General features: G+C 36.3%; 1 protein-coding gene across 1 annotated transcript in view; it reads right to left on the bottom strand.

The window, feature by feature from the left end:
* The window catches only part of MORC1 (MORC family CW-type zinc finger 1), a 114,619-nt gene extending 106,732 nt beyond the window's left edge, over positions 1-7,887 (bottom strand). The window contains exons 1-2 of the mRNA XM_074338653.1: positions 7,773-7,887; positions 341-466 (exon numbers count right to left, since the gene is read on the bottom strand). Of these exons, the coding sequence (XP_074194754.1) occupies positions 341-466; positions 7,773-7,777 (131 nt within the window). The 5' untranslated portion in view covers positions 7,778-7,887. The remainder of the gene's footprint in view (positions 1-340; positions 467-7,772) is intronic.
* Between the last annotated feature and the right edge of the window lie 10,456 nt (positions 7,888-18,343).

The following is an 18,343-nucleotide window of genomic DNA, read 5'->3' as shown; positions in this document are numbered from 1 at the left end:
AACATATTGAGTAAACAAAAAATATAATTGAACTATGACTTCTTTAATGGAACCTATCAAAAGCAAAGCACTTAAGATTCACTAACATAAAAAAAACAAATTCTAACTTACAGAATTCATTGTAGTGTTTTGCTATTACAGCCAAATGTTTGTTATACATGATTACTCTATAGCAAATGTTCCAGAATGCAGTTTGAAATTTATCTACAATAGTAAAAAAAATCTTACTATCAAATTGTAAAAATCTTACTACCAAATCACTTTGACAATTTGAGGGAGGAGAGCATGTCGATTTTATAAATAAAATCTCTATGAAGATAAACGAAGGAAGACGAGTTACCTGGGTCTGTAGAGGCAGTGACATAGGTGTTTTGTTTTAACTCTTTTGGCCTGAATGAATATTCTCATCCAAGGGTCAAAATACAGAACAGATGTGTAGGCTCTGAATGACCACCTCTCTGGAAAACTAGAATAGAAAACAGCAAAGGCCACAATGGAGAGGATGCAATAACAGCACGTCTTTGAGAAGAAAATAACCAGACCACCAGGTGATGGTTACTACCAGCAGCTTCAGGAACTTTTCTTCTGAACCAAATGACCCAACAAACATCAGCAAATCTTGCAGAGCTCACATACTTCATTAAACAGGACTCTAAATACAAGGGCCCACCTGAATAACCTACAGTCTAATTAGAACTGAACTTCTGTTGGCAACTGATTCTAAGTAGACTTACATCAGCAACAGAAAATAGACTTTCCACTAAAGCTGTTGACCCAAAAGGACAAAGTCAAGTCAAATAAACAAAACATCCCCCTGTGCAAACCTAACAAAAAGAACCTAGGCCCACATGAATGAAAAATTTCCATGAAATTATTGCAAACAGAGAAATACAATAAAAATAATCTCATTTGCTTTGAAAATTCTGACCAAGAAACATGAAAGTTCATTCTATAAGTGAAATAAATATCAAAGTAAGTGTTTAGGGCCAGCTGAGGGGAGGAGTCTGATGATGTGATAAGTGAAACAGGAAAAAGAGACAAATAAGGTATGGGAAGGCACTAAAACAGGAGGAGAAACAGTGTAAATAGCTGTATGAAAAAAACAGTGTAAATAGCCTATGAATAAAACTACCCTTGTAGAACTACAGTTGTTGGGAAATCTCTGTGTTACTATATATTATATATACTATATATGGTATATATAATATATATACACACACATATATAGTTTATGTGTATATAGTATAATATATACTATATATAGTGTATATATATATATATATATATACACATATATATATTATATCTAGCAGCCTTCTATATTAAAGTACATTTATGAACTGTAAATTCTGTCCAATTAGACAAGAAATAAAGATCAAAAAACAAGCTCAGCCATGCTTAGTAGGTAGCACTCTTTATCAGCTGGGTTCCAGAAAAGGATACTATGAAGGGCTACAGGGCCAAACAGAAAGCATGGGTAGGAAACCCGTCATTTTTACAACCCTACTCCAGTCCAGAGGGAGACAAAGATGATGGAAAGGAAATATAAAACTTGTCCAAGCGGGACTGCTCAAAGGGGTAACACCACTGCCAGTTACTCTGTTAGAAAGAACAGAGCTCCAAGGAATTTACAAAAATGAAGATGAAGCCTGTAAAAAAATCCAACGATTTCCTGATTGGTTATAAGTTGCTTCAGGTAGGATCTGAAATTCAATAAAAAGTCAAGAATTTCTTCGAACTGTTTAAAAATAAATTATTTGAAAGTAAGTCTTGAGTAGAAGTTTCTAATACGAATTATAACAAAGTATCTAGTCCATTGCTATTCTTCGAAAAATACTAATGCATTTTTAATGTGAGAAGATAGACTGTCTGCATTAGGGTGTAACACTACAACAACGGAGTTGACTTTAGTATACCAGGAGCTGCACAACACAGCAATTGTTAAAAGATAAAAAAATCACCTTGGGACACTATAAACATTCTTAGGACATGTGCCATCATTCAAATGCTTTCTGGAGCTCCTAATTTGAAATTGCCCTTAGAGTCAGTAGCTCTTTCTTTTGACTCTCCTCAAAGTACACACATCTCTGCCATTTGAAGGTAAATGTCAAAAGAAATTCAGACCGAAGTTTGAGAATTTGAGAAATATGGTGGAAGTCAAACTGAGTTAGACAAATTTTGGTTAAAAAATGATTATACAAATACAAAATAAGGACACTAATACTTCCACCTCATGATAGGTCAATTTTTTTTTTTTTACTCATTCAATAAATATTTATAGGTAAATATTCATAGCATGTGTTTTGGGGATTGTCAAGACCTCCTCTGCATTAGAAGATTTGCTGTAAGGTCTCATGGCACTGAGCATATGACTGTACTCACAACGAAGATTTGTCACAGTGGTGTAGTAAGGATATATATGTATATATACATGCATATATCTATATATATGCATATAGATATATGTATGTATATATATATGTATATATACATACATACATAGGGGATGATAAGGGGAAACGGTAGGTGGGGTCTGGAGGAATCCATGTGCAGCTTTCCTGTGTTCTCTGCTTCTCGTGACAGGTCACACAGAACACACTCTTCCCCAGCTATGAAAATGCAGGAACATGCATCTGATGTTTCTGCCTAGGAATCCCTAGACATTGTCATTAGGGGCTGGTCACATAGGCACCCTCTGCCTAGCATGTATCAAAATTCCTGAGTCAAAAAAGGAAAGGAGGTTTTCAGCATAAACCATATTGTTTGTATAGACTAGACACACTGAGCCATCCTTCTCTGTTAGGGAAAGTTTTATATCAGTGTAGGAAACTGTTTATCAGCCAGGTTCCCAGAAGCCAGGCTAAAGACCAACCTTGCAAACAAGACTTACTATGGATAGAAGACTTTTGTGTTAACCCTTTTCAATACAGATACCTACTTGTGAAAGTTCCTATTTATTTGTGACAAACAGAATGGCAGTAACTCTTATGCTATTGTGGTATCTGTGATAAAAAGAAGATAAAGAAGGCTAAATATAAAAATCTGTATATAAAATGGGCCACCCAATGTAACTTTCAAACCCCATTTTCTGATGCAGACTATGGCTCATGACCTGGCCCCCACTTAACTCTCCAGCCTTGTCTCTTGCCAGCTTTAGTCTAGCCATTTAGGACCATTCTCAGTTCTTCAGACATGGGGTCATGCCTTCTTATCCCCATGCCTTGGCACATTCAATTTCTTGGCCACTTTTGGCTAGTTCCTTTTTATCCATCAGAATGCAACTTGTGGTCTCACTTCCTCATGAAGCCTTCCCTCCCTCCCCATGGGGTAAATTACTCTCCTCTGCTACCCCCTTTCTTCAGTACATCCCCATCATAGCACTTGCCACTTTGGGGTGTCATTGCCTGTTTATCTGTAGCCCCATCAGGCTATAAATTCAATGCAGCTACTAGTCTCTTCAATAAATATTTGTTGTTTAAATGATAATTATTCAGGACTTCCTTGGTTTAATTTAAAATGAATAACAGAGTTTCCCTAGAAAGAAAGACATTTGAATGATTGATCATCTGCAATGATGATGCCATCAGTCTTTATAAACAAAGCCATTCACTAGGGAAACAGAGATACAAATGTACTAAGCAATCTGGGTACCTTCAGATCTAATGGGGAAAAATACTGTTACTCTCCATCCATCAGGAACTGCTTCACATATCTTTTTCAAGACCTGTTCTTCTCTTGTTTACTCCTAAATGTCTCTTTTCTGTCTTAAACTTTGCCAGAAGGGTCATCTCTCTCTGTCTACATGTTTCTTTCACTTTCTATTTAACTGGCTATACTAAACTATTATGTTGGTGCAAAAGTAATTGTGGTTTTTGCAATTATTTTTAACCTTTTAAACTGCAATTACTTCTGCACCAACCTAATAAAAAAGGAAAAGAGCGAGCAAATCCATGAACACATACACTCATTACCACCACCACTACCCCCCTTCACCACCAGATACATACACAGTCACGTGATCGGCATGGGGGAAAAAGAAGTATTTTATGGTAGAAACTGGCTTGATAGTCTGTGGAATATAACAGTAGGACATAGAGATGCTTTCTGTCACCTGTGCAGCAATGGGTATTCTTAAAAAGTCTCTACTTCACCTCCAGCTGTGGCAGTAGTCTCTGTGTGCCCTCTTTCTTCTTCTAATCTATCCAGTGGTTCTGCCACTATTTCAAGTGTTGCTCCATATGTGGCGCATCTTGGGTGGACTGGTGTGTTGTGGTCAGCAAGTGTGTTAAGGACAGGAGAGAAGCTAGAAAGAGGAGTCCTGTAGCCATGGTCTTTATCTCCTTTATCTACCAACTCAGATTCTCTGTGGCTATAGTCTGAAAACGTGAATTTTTTAAAGCTACCCAGGTGATTTCTTTAACTCTGCCAGTTTTGAGAACCACTGTCTACAGACCTAGTGCACAGGATGGTTGCCTGAAAAAGGGGAGCAGAACAGTCTCTCACAGGTGTTTAGATGCAGGATACCCTCTACATTTATCCACTGACAACAGATTCTCATCCAGCCCAACCACTGAGCTATCCTTACAAGATCCATGGTTGAAAAAATGACTTCTAAAGTCCACACTGGACTAAATTAGATCCTTTTTGGAATATCTCAGAAGTGCCAAATGTTTATCCATGAAAATACTGTATATTATTTTTTAAAAAACTGTTTTCTAAATTTATTGCTAAAGTCCACACAAAACCTCTGAAGATTTCTTGAAGTTAAAATTAACAAGGCCTTTATTATCTTGAATATAAAATAGTACATAAAGATTTTTAACTAGTTTAAATTCTGAACTATGAAGGGGTTAACCAAATTTAATCTTAGGGTAGATTACACCTAAGAGAAATGTCAACTCAGAGGTAATTTAAAAATTATAAGCCTTGAAAAGTAATGAAAGTACTTCTGTCATAACCACAATGTGGCAAGCAGCATATTATAATAATTTGAAGCTGTAACTCTTGATGTGTTCCCAAACAGCTCAGTTAAGACATAAACTAGAGAAATATGGAATGCTGCCCAATGACTGTCAATTTAGAAACACACTGGTAACGTGGCACCTAATTTCAAAACATTACTTAGCACAAAATGTCAATTCCATTACTCCATATTATATCATCACTCTCCAAGCAGTTTTGTTGAATGCATTTCTCCAGCCGTCTGAGATCCTGTACCCTGATGGATTCCAGGGCCAAACCAGGCCCCTTCGATGACAGCCAATTCCACAACATGCCTTTTTTTTACTAGACTCTGTGTCTTCATCCATTGTTTTCATAAAGTTCAGAATGTATAATATCTATAATGTTGAGAAAATAAGTCATTGAAAGCAACACGGGCACTAGTAAACCACACGCATATCAGACCGGGTGAAATGACCACATGGTCTTGACCTTCATTCAGGAAGGGAATACAGAAGAATGTTACAGGAGAGGTCAAGCCTTCACTGTTTAGAAATCAGAAGGGATTTCAAAGGTAAAAGCACGTGACAAAATTTCAAAAAAAAAACACCCTTCTCTCACCCTATTAAAGATCCCATATGATCTTCACGGATGGAGGAAAGTGGAACCCACTACTGAGAGTGCCAGCACCTTCCAATGAAAGTATTTGCAATATCCTTAGAAAATTACCTAGACGTGGGCACTCAATTCAGTTTACCTGAATTCATTTGCTGCTTGTTATGTACCAGACACTGAGTAAGTTTCCAGAGCATATATAATGTAAGTAAGTGTTGCAAAGAAGTGTTGTAGGGAAAAGTAGAACAAAGGAAAATAAAATGCACTGAGAATTTCTATATGCCAGGTACTGTGACCATTCTATTTCTATAGCATTCATACGAAGTAGGTGATGTTATAGCCTAGTTTTATAGATGAGAACACTGAAGTTCAGAGACTATAGATAACTTATCACTAGAAATAAAGCTCTTCCAACAGAATGCAAGTCACTTGAGGGCAGAGATATTTGTCTGTATTGTTCCTGGATATATCCCCAACTACTAAAACAGGGCCTACATTCAATAAATACCCATTGCATGAGTGAATATAAAATGAACAGTCAGTCAGATACTATCTGTAATCAGACAACTATTAAGTGAAAAAAAACAGGATTTGAGACTAGTTCTAAGCAACTACAAAGTTCACTCTTTTTATAATGTACCACCCTTCCTACCTCCAAGGTTGACTGGTTTGAAGCACAGCACTGCAATGTAACGTGGAGGGGTAAGACTTATAAGATGGCCTGAGGCAGCCCCACTTTACACAGACCCTACCAGTATATAAACCTGAGGTTCTGGTGTCTTCAACTTACTCCACAGAACTGGGTTCAAGGATCCCTTGTCTACGTGCCTTACTATAAACAGAGTAAGTTATACAGAATTCAACTGCCAGTACCTCTCAAGCCATTTAATTAATCCTAATGGCTCTGTTAATGGACCATGACATCACGTAAAGGAATATTTTTTAAAAATCAAAGACACAGGTCAAAGATGATATAGGAACATTTGTGACAACATGGATGGATCTTGAGAGTATAATGCTAAGCGAAATAAGTCAGACAGAAAAAGCAGAGAACCATATGATTTCACTGATGTGTGGTATATAAACCAAAACAACAAAAGAACAAGACAAACAAATAAGAAACAAAAACTCATAGACACAGACAATAGTTTAGCGGTTACCAGAGGGTAAGGGTGTGGGGGGTGGTAGATGTGGGTAAGGGGGATCAAATATATGGTGATGGAAGGAGAACTGACTCTGGGTGGTGAACACACAATGGGATTTATAGATGATGTAATACAGAATTGTACCCCTGAAATCTATGTAATTTTACTAACAATTGTCACCCCAATAAGCTTTTTTAAAAAAAGAAAAATGAATAGTAGATACTTACAGAAAATAACTTCAATAAAGTTAAGAACATTTAAAAACAAAAAAGACACAGGTCAAAATCATGGCAGCATGAGGGGTGCTCCTTGATATCTCCTCTTGAAGTTACAACACACTAAACAGCTATAGTTCAACAAAGGCTTCCCTACACAACACATAAATATGTCTGAGAGATCCATGCAGGGAAACATCTGAAGGTGAGCGCATCAGGATGAACAAAGGCAGGGAGAGGGGAGAAGTGCAGAAACAGAGACCGTGGGGAAGAGCCCAGAGCTCACTGCAGTCCTGGGAGAGAGAAAGGGAGAACTGAGACTGAAAGTGCACTTTCTGCGGCCCCAGCAATTCTGCCTGAAAGCTCAGCATATTATATGGCTCAACCCGGAGACCAAGGCAGAGACCTAGGGGCAAAGACTGAATACAGAAGTGCGACAACTGCAGTCTAACAGCTCTCTCTGCCAGGCAGAAAACAAAGCCACGCGGCCTCCCATTATTAGTAGTAGGCCCCAGAAAAACAAAACAAAAAAATGATAGCAATGTGAAACTAAAGAGCAGAATATCTATAGCACCAAGAACTGGACACACAGTTCCTGAGCGGCAGATGCACAGTGTGGCTCATTCTAGTGACAAAACAGGAGCTATAGAGGCGAGGCAGCTGTGGTCTGGCAGTCGCCATTACTCAGAAGAGAACAAAGTCACAAACACACCAGCTGCTTCTCCCAACCCACCCTCTGCCCCACCTTCTGCCACTGATAGCAGCAGGGGCACCCAGGGCTGCAGAGGCACACAGCTCTGCATCTGGCTTCAGGTGCAGCACTGCAATTTCAGAGGCTCAGAACCCTGTCACTCACCACATTTTTCCCACAAGGGTGGTATAGGACCGAGGCAACCTGGTAACAGAGGAAAAACCCACCTCCCCAAGAAATCTCCCATTGCAGGAAGCCAGTACAGCTCAAAAGAAAATAGAACCTACCAGTGCAAGAGAGAAAATAAAATGTTCCAGCACCACCTACTGGAAAGCAAAAGAAAAACCTCTTTGTATCCACCTGCTGCAGAATCCACTCCCATAGATGCCCAGCAAGCGAAATAATCCATTAATTGTCATGAATAACCAAAGTAACAAGGCAGTTCAGAAAGAAAATAAAAAATCTCCAGAAAATATACCTAAAGACATGGAAATACACCATGTTTCCCTGAAAATAAGACCTAGCCAAACAATCAGATCTAATGCATCTTTTGGAGCAAAAATTAATATAAGACTCAGTCTTATTTTACTATAATACAAGACAAGGTCTTATATAATATAATTAATATAATATAACATAACATAATATAATATAATACCAGGTATAATATAATATAATATAATATAATATAATATAATATAATATAATACTGGGTATAGTATAATTTAATAGCAGATCTTATATTAATTTTTGCTCCAAAAGACTCATTAGAGCTGATGGTCCAGCTAGGTCTTTTTTTCGGGGAAACGGTATGAATGAAAAAGAATTCAAGATTACCTTTCTGAAAAAACTCAATTAGATACAAGAAAACTCAGATAGGCAGTTTAATGAACTCAGAAATAAAATCAATGAACAAAATGAATATTTTACCAAAGAGACTGAAATTTTTAAAGAGAATCTAATAAAAATTTTGGAGCTGAAGAACTCAATAAAAGAGATGAAGAATGAAATAGCAAGCTTAGGAAATAGAACTGACCAGATGGAGGAAAGAATTAGTGATATCCAAAATACAAATCTGGAAATGACACAGATGGAAGAGAAGAAAGACTTGAGAGTTAAAAGAAATGCAAAAACTCTGCAAGAACTGCCTGACTGTATCAGAAAGAGCAATATAAGAATAATGAGAACACCAGAAGGAGAAGAAAGGGAGAAGAGCACAGAGAGTCTGTTCAAACAAATAGTTGACAAGAACTTCCCAAAACTATGGAACGAACTGGATCCTCAAATCGAAGAAGCAAAGAAAACACCTAATTACCTCAATCCTAACAGGCTTTCTCCAAGGCATATTTTATTGAAGCAGTCAAAAGTTAATGATAAAGCAAGAACTCTCAAGGCACCAGGGAAAAAAGGCAATAACCTACAAAGGAAAGCCCATTAGATTATCATCAGACTTTTCAGCAGAAACCCTACAAGCCAGGAGGGAGTAGAATCAAATATTCAAACTGTTGAAAGAATAATACCAGCCACGAATAATATATCCTGCAAAGGTATCCTTTAGGTGTGAGGGAGGAGTAAAGATCTTTCCAGATATTCAGAAGCTAAGGGAATTTTCTAACACACGACCTGCATTACAGAAAATACTGAAGGAGACTATTTGACCTGAAACAAAAAGACAAGAAGATACAAAATTATTTGCAAGATTACTAACAGACAGACAGAACAAAAAGGGTAAAGGAGATTTTTTAAAAACATAAAAAAGAAACAAATACAATTTGCTACTGTAATTCAGAAATCAACTCACAGCATAAATACAATAATCTGTGACAACAAAAACATAAAAGGGGAGGGAGCAAAGTTCTGAATTTGGAAAGGGGAATGGAGTTAAGATGCATGCTGAAGAAAAAGGACTATTGTATATATGACATTTTCTTTTACATAAACTTAATGGTAACCAAAAAAATCCAGAAATGAGACACATAACATTATAAAAAAGGAAAATAAGTCATAGAATACCACCAAACTAAAATAACAGACAGAAACACAAAGGCAAAGAAACAATGGATTTACTGAGCTACCAGAAAACAAAAGATAAAATAGCTATAGGAAATCCTCATATATCAATATCACCCTAAATGTAAATGGACTGAACTCACCAATAAAAAGGCACAAAGTAGCAGACTGGATCAAAACACAAAACCCAACAATAGGCTGCCTCCAAGAGACACATCTCAGCTACAAGGACAAATATAGACTCAAAGAGAAAGAGTGGAAAAAGATACTCTAAGCAGATGGTATTCAGAGAAAAGCAGGTGTAGTCATATTTATATCTGACAAAACAGACTTCAGGATAAAAAAGGTAACAAGAGACAAAGATGGACATTTCATAATGATAAAGGGGACTATACAACAGAAGGACATGATACTTATCTATATACAGAGGGTGCCCAAAAAATGTATACTCATTTTAAGAAAGAAAAAACTGTATTAAAAAATTGTAATAATATATACTGATAACAAAAGATGAATACAAGTCATGTGTATACATTTTTTTGGAACCTCCGGTATATGCTCCCAATTAGAAAGCACCAAAATATGTGAAGCAAGTACTAACAGAATTAAAGAGAGAAACTGACAAAAACACAAGTATAGTACAGGACCAAAATATACCATTGACAGCTATGGATAGATCATACTAACAGAAAATCAATAAGAAAATGTCAGCCTTAAATGACACATTAGACCAAATGACATAACTGACATTTACAGAGCATTTCATCCTACACCAGACTATACATTCTTTTCTAGTGTACATGGAACATTCTCAAGGATAGAATAAATGCTGGGACACAAAACTTGCCTCAGCAAACTTAAGAAGACTGAAATCATACCAAGCATATTCTCGAACACAGTGCTTTGAAATTGGATATCAACTGCAAAAAGACAGCAGAAAAACCCACAAATACGTAGAGCTTAAACAACATGCTACTAAAAAATGACTGGGTTAAAAAAATAAAAGAAGAGATCAAAAGATACATAGAAACAAATGAGAATAAAAATACATCCTATCAAAATTATTGGGATGCAGTGAAAGCAGTAATAAGAGGGAAATTTATATCATTACAGGCCTATCTCAAGAAACAAGAAAAATCCCAATAAAACACCTAAAAACATCTTAAAGAACTAGAAAAAGAAAAGCAAATAAAACCTCAAGTCAGCAGAAGGAAGGGAATACAATTTAGAGCAGAATGAAATGAAGTAAGAACAAAAAGACAATAGAAAAATTAATGCAAAAATGAGCTGGTTCTTTGAAAAGGTTAATAACACTGACAAACCTGTGGGTATACTCACTAAGGAAAAAAGAGAAAAGACACAAATAAACAAAAACAGAAATGAAAGAGAAGTTATGATGGATACCACAAAAATATGAAGGATCATACAAGAATATTATGAAAGATTATATGCCACCAAATTCAATAACTTAGAAGAAATGGACAAGTTCTTAGAAATATACGGCCTTCCTAGACTGAATCCTGAAGAACTGGAAAATCTAAATAGAGCAATCAACAGTAAGGAAATTGAAATAATCATCCAAAACCTCCCCAAAAGCAATGACCAGATGGCTTCACTAGTGAATTCTACCAAACATTCAAAGGTAAATCACCTTTCCTACTCAAACTCTTCCAAAAAATTGAAGAAGAGGCAATACTTCCTAACTCATTTTATGAGGTAAACATCACCCTGATACCAAAATCTGGTAAGGATAACACACACAAAAAGAAAACTACAGACCAGTATCTCTGATGAATACAGATGCAAAAATCCTAAACAACAGACTAACAAATCGAATACAATATGTTAAAAAGATTATGCATCATTATCAAGTGGGGTTCATTCCAGGGGCACAAGGACGGTTCAACACACACAAATCATTCAATGTGATACACCACATAAAAAAAAAATAAAGGATGAAAATCATATGATTATATCAATAGATGCAGAAAAAACATCTGACAAGATACAACATCCATTTATAACTATAACACTTAATGAAATGGGTATAGAAGGAAAGCACCTCAACATAATGAATACCATATATGACAAACCCTCAGCTAATATCATAGGTGAAAAACTGAAAGCTTTTCCTCTAAGATCGGGAACAAGACAGGGATGCTCGCCATCACCACTGTTATTCAACATAGTAGTGGAAGTCCTAGCCAGTGCAATCAGGCAAGAGAAAGAAACAAAAGGCATCCTAATTTGGAATAAAGAAGTTAAATTGTCACTTTTTGCAGATGACTTGATTCTTTATGCAAAAAATACTAAAGACTCCACACACAAAAAACAAAAATACAAAATAAAATAAAAATACTATTAGAAACAATAAACAAATACTGTAGAGTTTCAGGATACAAAAACAATGCACAAAAATCCATTGTGTTCCTATATACTAACAATGAAATTTCAGGAAAAGAAATGAGAAAAAAAATTCCTTTCGCAATTGCAACAAAAAGAATAAAATACCTAGGAATAAACTTAACAAAGGATATAAAGGACCTGTGCAGTGAAAACTATAAGACATTATTAAAATAAACTGAAGAAGACACAAAGAAATCAAAAGCTATTCCATGTTCATGGATTGGAAGAATCTGCATAGTTAAAATGGCCATATTACCCAAAATAATATACAGAGTTAATGCAATCCCTATCAAAATCCCAATGACAGTTTTTTAAAAAGTAGAAGAAAAATCATGAGATTTGTATGGAATCTCAAAAGACCCCAAATAGCCTAAGAAACCCAAAGAAAAAAGAACAAGGCTGGCAGTATCACACATTGGGACTTCAATTTATACAACAAAGCAACAATAATCAAAACAGCATGGTATTGGCAGAAAAACAGACACACAGACCAATGGAATAGAATTGAGAATCCAGAAATAAACCCACATATAGATGTGCAGATAATTTTTGACAAAGGAGCCAAACACATACAGTGGAGAAAAGAAAGCTTCTTCAATAAATGGTGCTGGGAAAATTGGAAAGCCACATGCAAAAGAATGAAACTAGACTGCTATCTGTCACTATATTTCAAAATTAACTCAAAATGGATCAAAGACCTAAACATAAAACCTGAAACAATAAATTGCATAGAAGAAAACATAGGTACTAAACTTTTGGACCTTGGGTTCAGAGAGGATTTTGTGAATTTGACATCAAAGGCAAAGGCAATAAAAGCAAAAGTCAATGAATAGGACTATATCAAACTAAAAACTTCTGTATAGTAAAAGAAGACATCAACAAAACAAAAAGGCAACCAACCGAATGGGAGAAGATATTTGCAAACACCTACTCTGATAAAAGACTAATATTCAAAATATATTTGTAAAAATGTACAATGTAACAAGAACATAAAAACCAAAACAATCCAATTATAAACTGGGCAGAGGACCTGAATAGACATTTCTCCAAAGAGGACATACAGATGGCCAATAGACATATGTAAATATGCACAGTTCACTAATCAGCAGAGAAATGCAAATAAGAACCACAATGAGAATCCACCTCACTCCTGTCGGAATGGCTATCGTCAACAAACAACAAGTGCTGGTGAGGATGTGGAGAAAAGGGAACCCTTGTGCAGTGTTGGCAGAATTGCAAGTTGATGCAGTCTCTATGGAAAACAGTATGGAGGTTCCTTAAAAAATTAAAAATAGAACTACCTTATGACCCAGCAATTCCACTCGTGGGTATTTATCCCAAACAAATCCCAAACAGTAATTCATAAAAATATATGCACTCCTATGTTTATTGCAGCGCTATTCACAATAGCCAAATATGGAAACAACCAAAATGCCCATCAATAGACAATTGGATAAGGAAATTGTGGTACATTTATATAATGGAGTATTACCATGCCACAAAAAAAGAATGAAATCTTACCATTGACAACAACATGGATAGATCTAGAGGATATCATGCTAAATGAAATAAGTCAGACTGCAAAAGACAAGTACCATATTATCTCACTTATATATGGAATCTGAGGAGAATAAACAAAATAGAAATAGACTCATAGATACAGAGAACAAATTGATGGTTTCTAAATGGGAGGAGGGTTGGGGAATGGGTGAGAAAGATGAAGGGATTAGGAAGTGTCAATTGGTAGTCACAAAATCGTCATGGAGGTGTCAAATACTGTATGGGGAAAATAATAATGTTGTAAAGCCTAAGTAGGGTGTCAGATGGGTACTGGACTTATCAGGGGGATCACTTAATAGATTATACAAATGCCTAACCACTGTGCTGTACACCTGAAACTAATATAAATAATATTGAATGTCAAATATAAACATATATATATAGTCACGGGATGTAAAATACAGCATAGGGAATATAGTCAATGATATTGTAATAGCTATGTACAATGTCAAATGGGTAGTAGACATGGTGGAGTTATCACTTTGTGAGAGGTGTAAATGTCTAACCATTATGTTGTTTTGTGTACCTAAAACTAATAATTAAAAATGTTAAAATATAAAATAAAAAAGAAGACAAACAGCCAACAGACATATGAAAAAATGTTCAACTTCACTAGCCATTAGGGAAATGCAAATCAAAACCATAATAAGATACCACCTCACACCAGTTAGAATGGCTATCATCAACAGGACAAGTAATAACAAGTATTGGAGAGGGTGTGGAGAAAAAGGAACCCTCATACACTGCTGGTGGGAATGTAAATTGGTACAGCCATTTTAGAACCTCCACTAAACAGTATGGAGGTTCCTCAGAAAAAATAAGAATAGAATTACCATACGACCCAGCAATCCCTCTTCTGAGTACCTACCCAAAAAGTCTGAAAACATTTATCTGTAAAGATATATGTTCCCCTATTTCATTGCAGCGTTACTCACAGTGGCCAGGACATGGAAACAACCAAGTGTCCTTCAATAGATGACTGGATAAAGAAGATGTGGTACATATATACAATGGAATACTACTCAGCCATAAGGAAAAATTAAATACTTCCATTTGCGACAGTATCAATGGATTCTAGGATTATCATGCTAAGCAAAGTAAGTCGGACAGAAAAAATCGATAACCATATAACTTCATTCATATGTGAGATATAAAACGGAAAGCAACAAATGAACAAGACAAAGAAACAAAAACTCTTAGACACAGACAACAGCTTAGTGGTTACCAGAGGGGAAGGGGGAAGTGGGGTAGTAGAAGAGGGCAAAGGGGGTCAGATATATGGTGATGGAAGGAAAACTGACTCTGGGTGGTGAACATACAATTTAATATATGGATGATGTTTTATAGAAATGTACACTTGAAATCTATATAATTTATTAACCAATGTCACCCCAATACATGTAATAAATAATAATTTTTAAAGACATCAAAGACACCGACAGAATCAGGCTGGTAGGCTAAGAACACATATCAGTTTTATGCTGAAATCCAAGGAAGAATAGTAATGAGGCTTGTGTGCTTAGTGAGGAGTGACAGAGGTGGGAAAAGATCAGAGAAATAATTAGAAAGCTGTATCATGCAGAATTCTGCAGTACACTGTAAAGACTTTGGCTTTTTCTCTAAGTAAAATGGAGAATTTTGTCATAGAGTTTTTAAAAGACTGCTCTGCTCCTACAGAGAGGCAAGGATGGAATAGTTTTTATAGGGCCAATGGTGGAAGCAAGAAAACCAATAGACCAGTGGGAGGGTTACTGCAATAATCCAAGTGAGACATGATGGTGGCTTGAACCAAGATCATGACAGTACAGGATACAATAAATGGGTGAATATGGATCTATTTGAATGTAGACCCTATATTAAATAAGCAAGTTAGAAGCACCCTCCAATAGTTATATGAAGAATTAGAAAAAGACAAGACCCATAGACAGACACATTGTGGGAATTGTTAAAGGTTAAGAGAAAATCCTAAAAGCAAACCAGGGGAAAAAATGAGTTATTTACAAAAGTTCAGTAACCACAACTGCATCCGATTCTCATTAACAACACAAATTCAAGAAGTCAAATGAGCAATACATTCTGAGGGAAATTATTTTTGCGCCAATATTGCTTTATCCATTTAAACAAATACAGGGATGGAAGTGAAAAATAAAGACATATTTAAGGATACAAAGCTTTCAACAATGTACCTCAATAGACTCTGAAATAATTATTTAAGAATGTAATCCAGCAAATGAACCAATAAATAAATAAAGAAGATATGATATAAGGATAAAGTGGTAAGCAAAGAAAATAATAAACCTTATAATTTAGTCTATTTATGCAGGGTGTGATAAAATATTATAAAAATTTGTAAATAAATCCTAGATAAAATAATAAAAAAGTAGAACTGTTATGGAGGAAAAAATAAAAGCACACTAAGGCCTTGACTTATTTGTGTGATGATATAGATATTGATTATCTCTACACTTTCATAAGAAAACTCTAAGTTGAGATACGTTTATTTTAAATGTAAAGGTACTCCAATGAATGCATGTAATGGAACAACTAATTTTTAAATTATTGGAATTAAAAAGATGAACCTTCCTGTTTGTAAAAAAGAAAACCACAACTCAACCAATCTCACAAAGGGGAAGAAAGGGAAAATAGAGGGAAAAAAAAACAAAAAAACAAGGGAGCACAAACACATAGCAACCAAAGAAGAAAAGTAAATATAAAACATAAGTTAAGCAGACTAAATCCAACCACAGCAGATGTTACAATTGATGTGAACTAGATAAATTTCCTATTAAAAGACAGAAACACTTAGACTAAGTCAAAAATCTATAGTTATATTCCATTTGTAAGAGACAAACCAAAACAAACTCTTAAAAACAAAGCACTGTCAAAATATAGAGAAGAGTTAACCAAAAAGAAAGCAAACATAGGTTAATATTAGATAAAAATAGAAACAAAATTATTGGAAGGTATTGACTGGAACACAGAAGGATACTTTATATTAATAAAAGATTCATTTAAACAAAATGATAAATGTGTCTGAAATCTAATGACTCAGAATCATATCCATAGACACTGTAAGATAGTCTAACATACTGCTCTCAGAAATTGAGGGATCAAAGAGAAAAAAGATATGGGTGATTAGAATAACTTAATTAAAAGCTTAATGAAACAGAATCTGTCCTTTCCTATGTTTAAAACGTTAGGCCACAAGACAAGCTCAACAGATTTCGAAAAGCAGATATAACACAGGCTAAATTTTGTGATCACACCCTGCAGAAAAATAATAAATGATATAGAATAATAAAAGGATATTGACACCTCCCCCCCAAAATACCTATGTACTTGTGTATTTTTAAAATAACTTTTAAAAGTAACTCTTCAGCTAAAGAGAAAATCAAAATGAAATTTATAAACTATTCAAAAATAAGGAACAATGGTAGTACTAAATTTTGAAACCTGTACAATATAGCCATAATGCAGAGGGTAAATAAGAGCCTTAACTGTTTAGATTAGAAAATTAGATTGACAGAAAGCAAATAAAATATATACCTCGAGGAAGCAACTACATACCTATCAATAATCACTTTAAAAGTAAATGGATTAAATGCTCCAATTAAAAGACAGAGGGTGGGATGTCATAGGAATGGAGGCAGCGAGGTTGTCTTCTTGAGTTCTCCTATGTAACTTACCACAAATTGAACATCTATAACCCATCAAAGGACTTTCTGCTCATCACACAGAACAGCTAAGAGACTCATAGGAGGATTACTTGAAGGTGGGCAAACAGAGTGAGCAGGGAAAAAGGGAAGGGAGCGGTGAAGAGACGCAACCTGCACCGGTGGCTGCTGGGCCGTGGAGGCCTCAGGACATAGAACAGAGCCAGGAGGTGGACTCTATCTCTGCATCCCACAGCTGATCTCTCCTGCCGAAAGAGCAGCTATCCAACCGTTGAGGCAGTAACCTCAGCTGAGGTCTCCAGCTGGGCCCTAGGTCAGACAAAAAAGACAAAAGGCAAACTCCATACATGGGCCCCTCCCCCAACTCTCCCACAGCAATGCTACCCACCCTTCAAGAGTCTCAAGCTGGTCCCTGAACTGAAGAGTAGTGTCAGATTATAAGGGAGCTGTAGCACTCAGGTACTAAAAAATGCCACTTTACAGCTGTGACCTAGGGAAGAAGCTGGGAAGAGTATGACACTACTGGGCTGGGAGACTGAAGATACCTCCTTTCCCGCCCCTACCTTTTCTGGGCTGCAGTGCAGGACAATTGCATCTACAGAGACACATGCAGAGGTCAACAGCAGGTAGCAGAGGCAGCTCTGGGCTGGGCTTTCAGCAGCTCAGAAATCTCTCATCCTCCACACCTCCTACAGAAATAGTGCCCTAAGACTCAGGAGACCTGGGCATAGGGAATAAGCCCACCTCCCAGGGGCTGGCTGTGGTGCTCTCAGAGTGCATATGTGCAGGCAAGAGCAGAAACTGCACTGACTAGGTAAAAACTACCATCCACACCCCATAGCCCCACTCATCTAGAACTGCAGTGCCAGGGACACTCTGGGCGGCAGGTGGCTGCTCTGCCTCCACAACACGCAGAGGACTCTGTACAGCAGAGGACAACCTGGAGATTGTCTGGTGGGCTTAAGCCAAGATGGGTGCTGCTTTTTGTTGTTGTATTTTTTATATTTCTGCCTGTGTTGAGTGTGGGTTATCAGTTGTTTTTACATGTGAGTATATCTGGTTTTTTCTTTGTTGTTGTTGTTGTGC

This window comes from Rhinolophus sinicus, linkage group LG01 (assembly GCF_036562045.2).
Source record: "Rhinolophus sinicus isolate RSC01 linkage group LG01, ASM3656204v1, whole genome shotgun sequence".
NCBI lineage: Eukaryota > Metazoa > Chordata > Mammalia > Chiroptera > Rhinolophidae > Rhinolophus > Rhinolophus sinicus.
The sequence above is the reverse complement of the archived record's forward strand: the minus strand, read 5'-3'. Positions and strand labels throughout refer to the sequence as shown.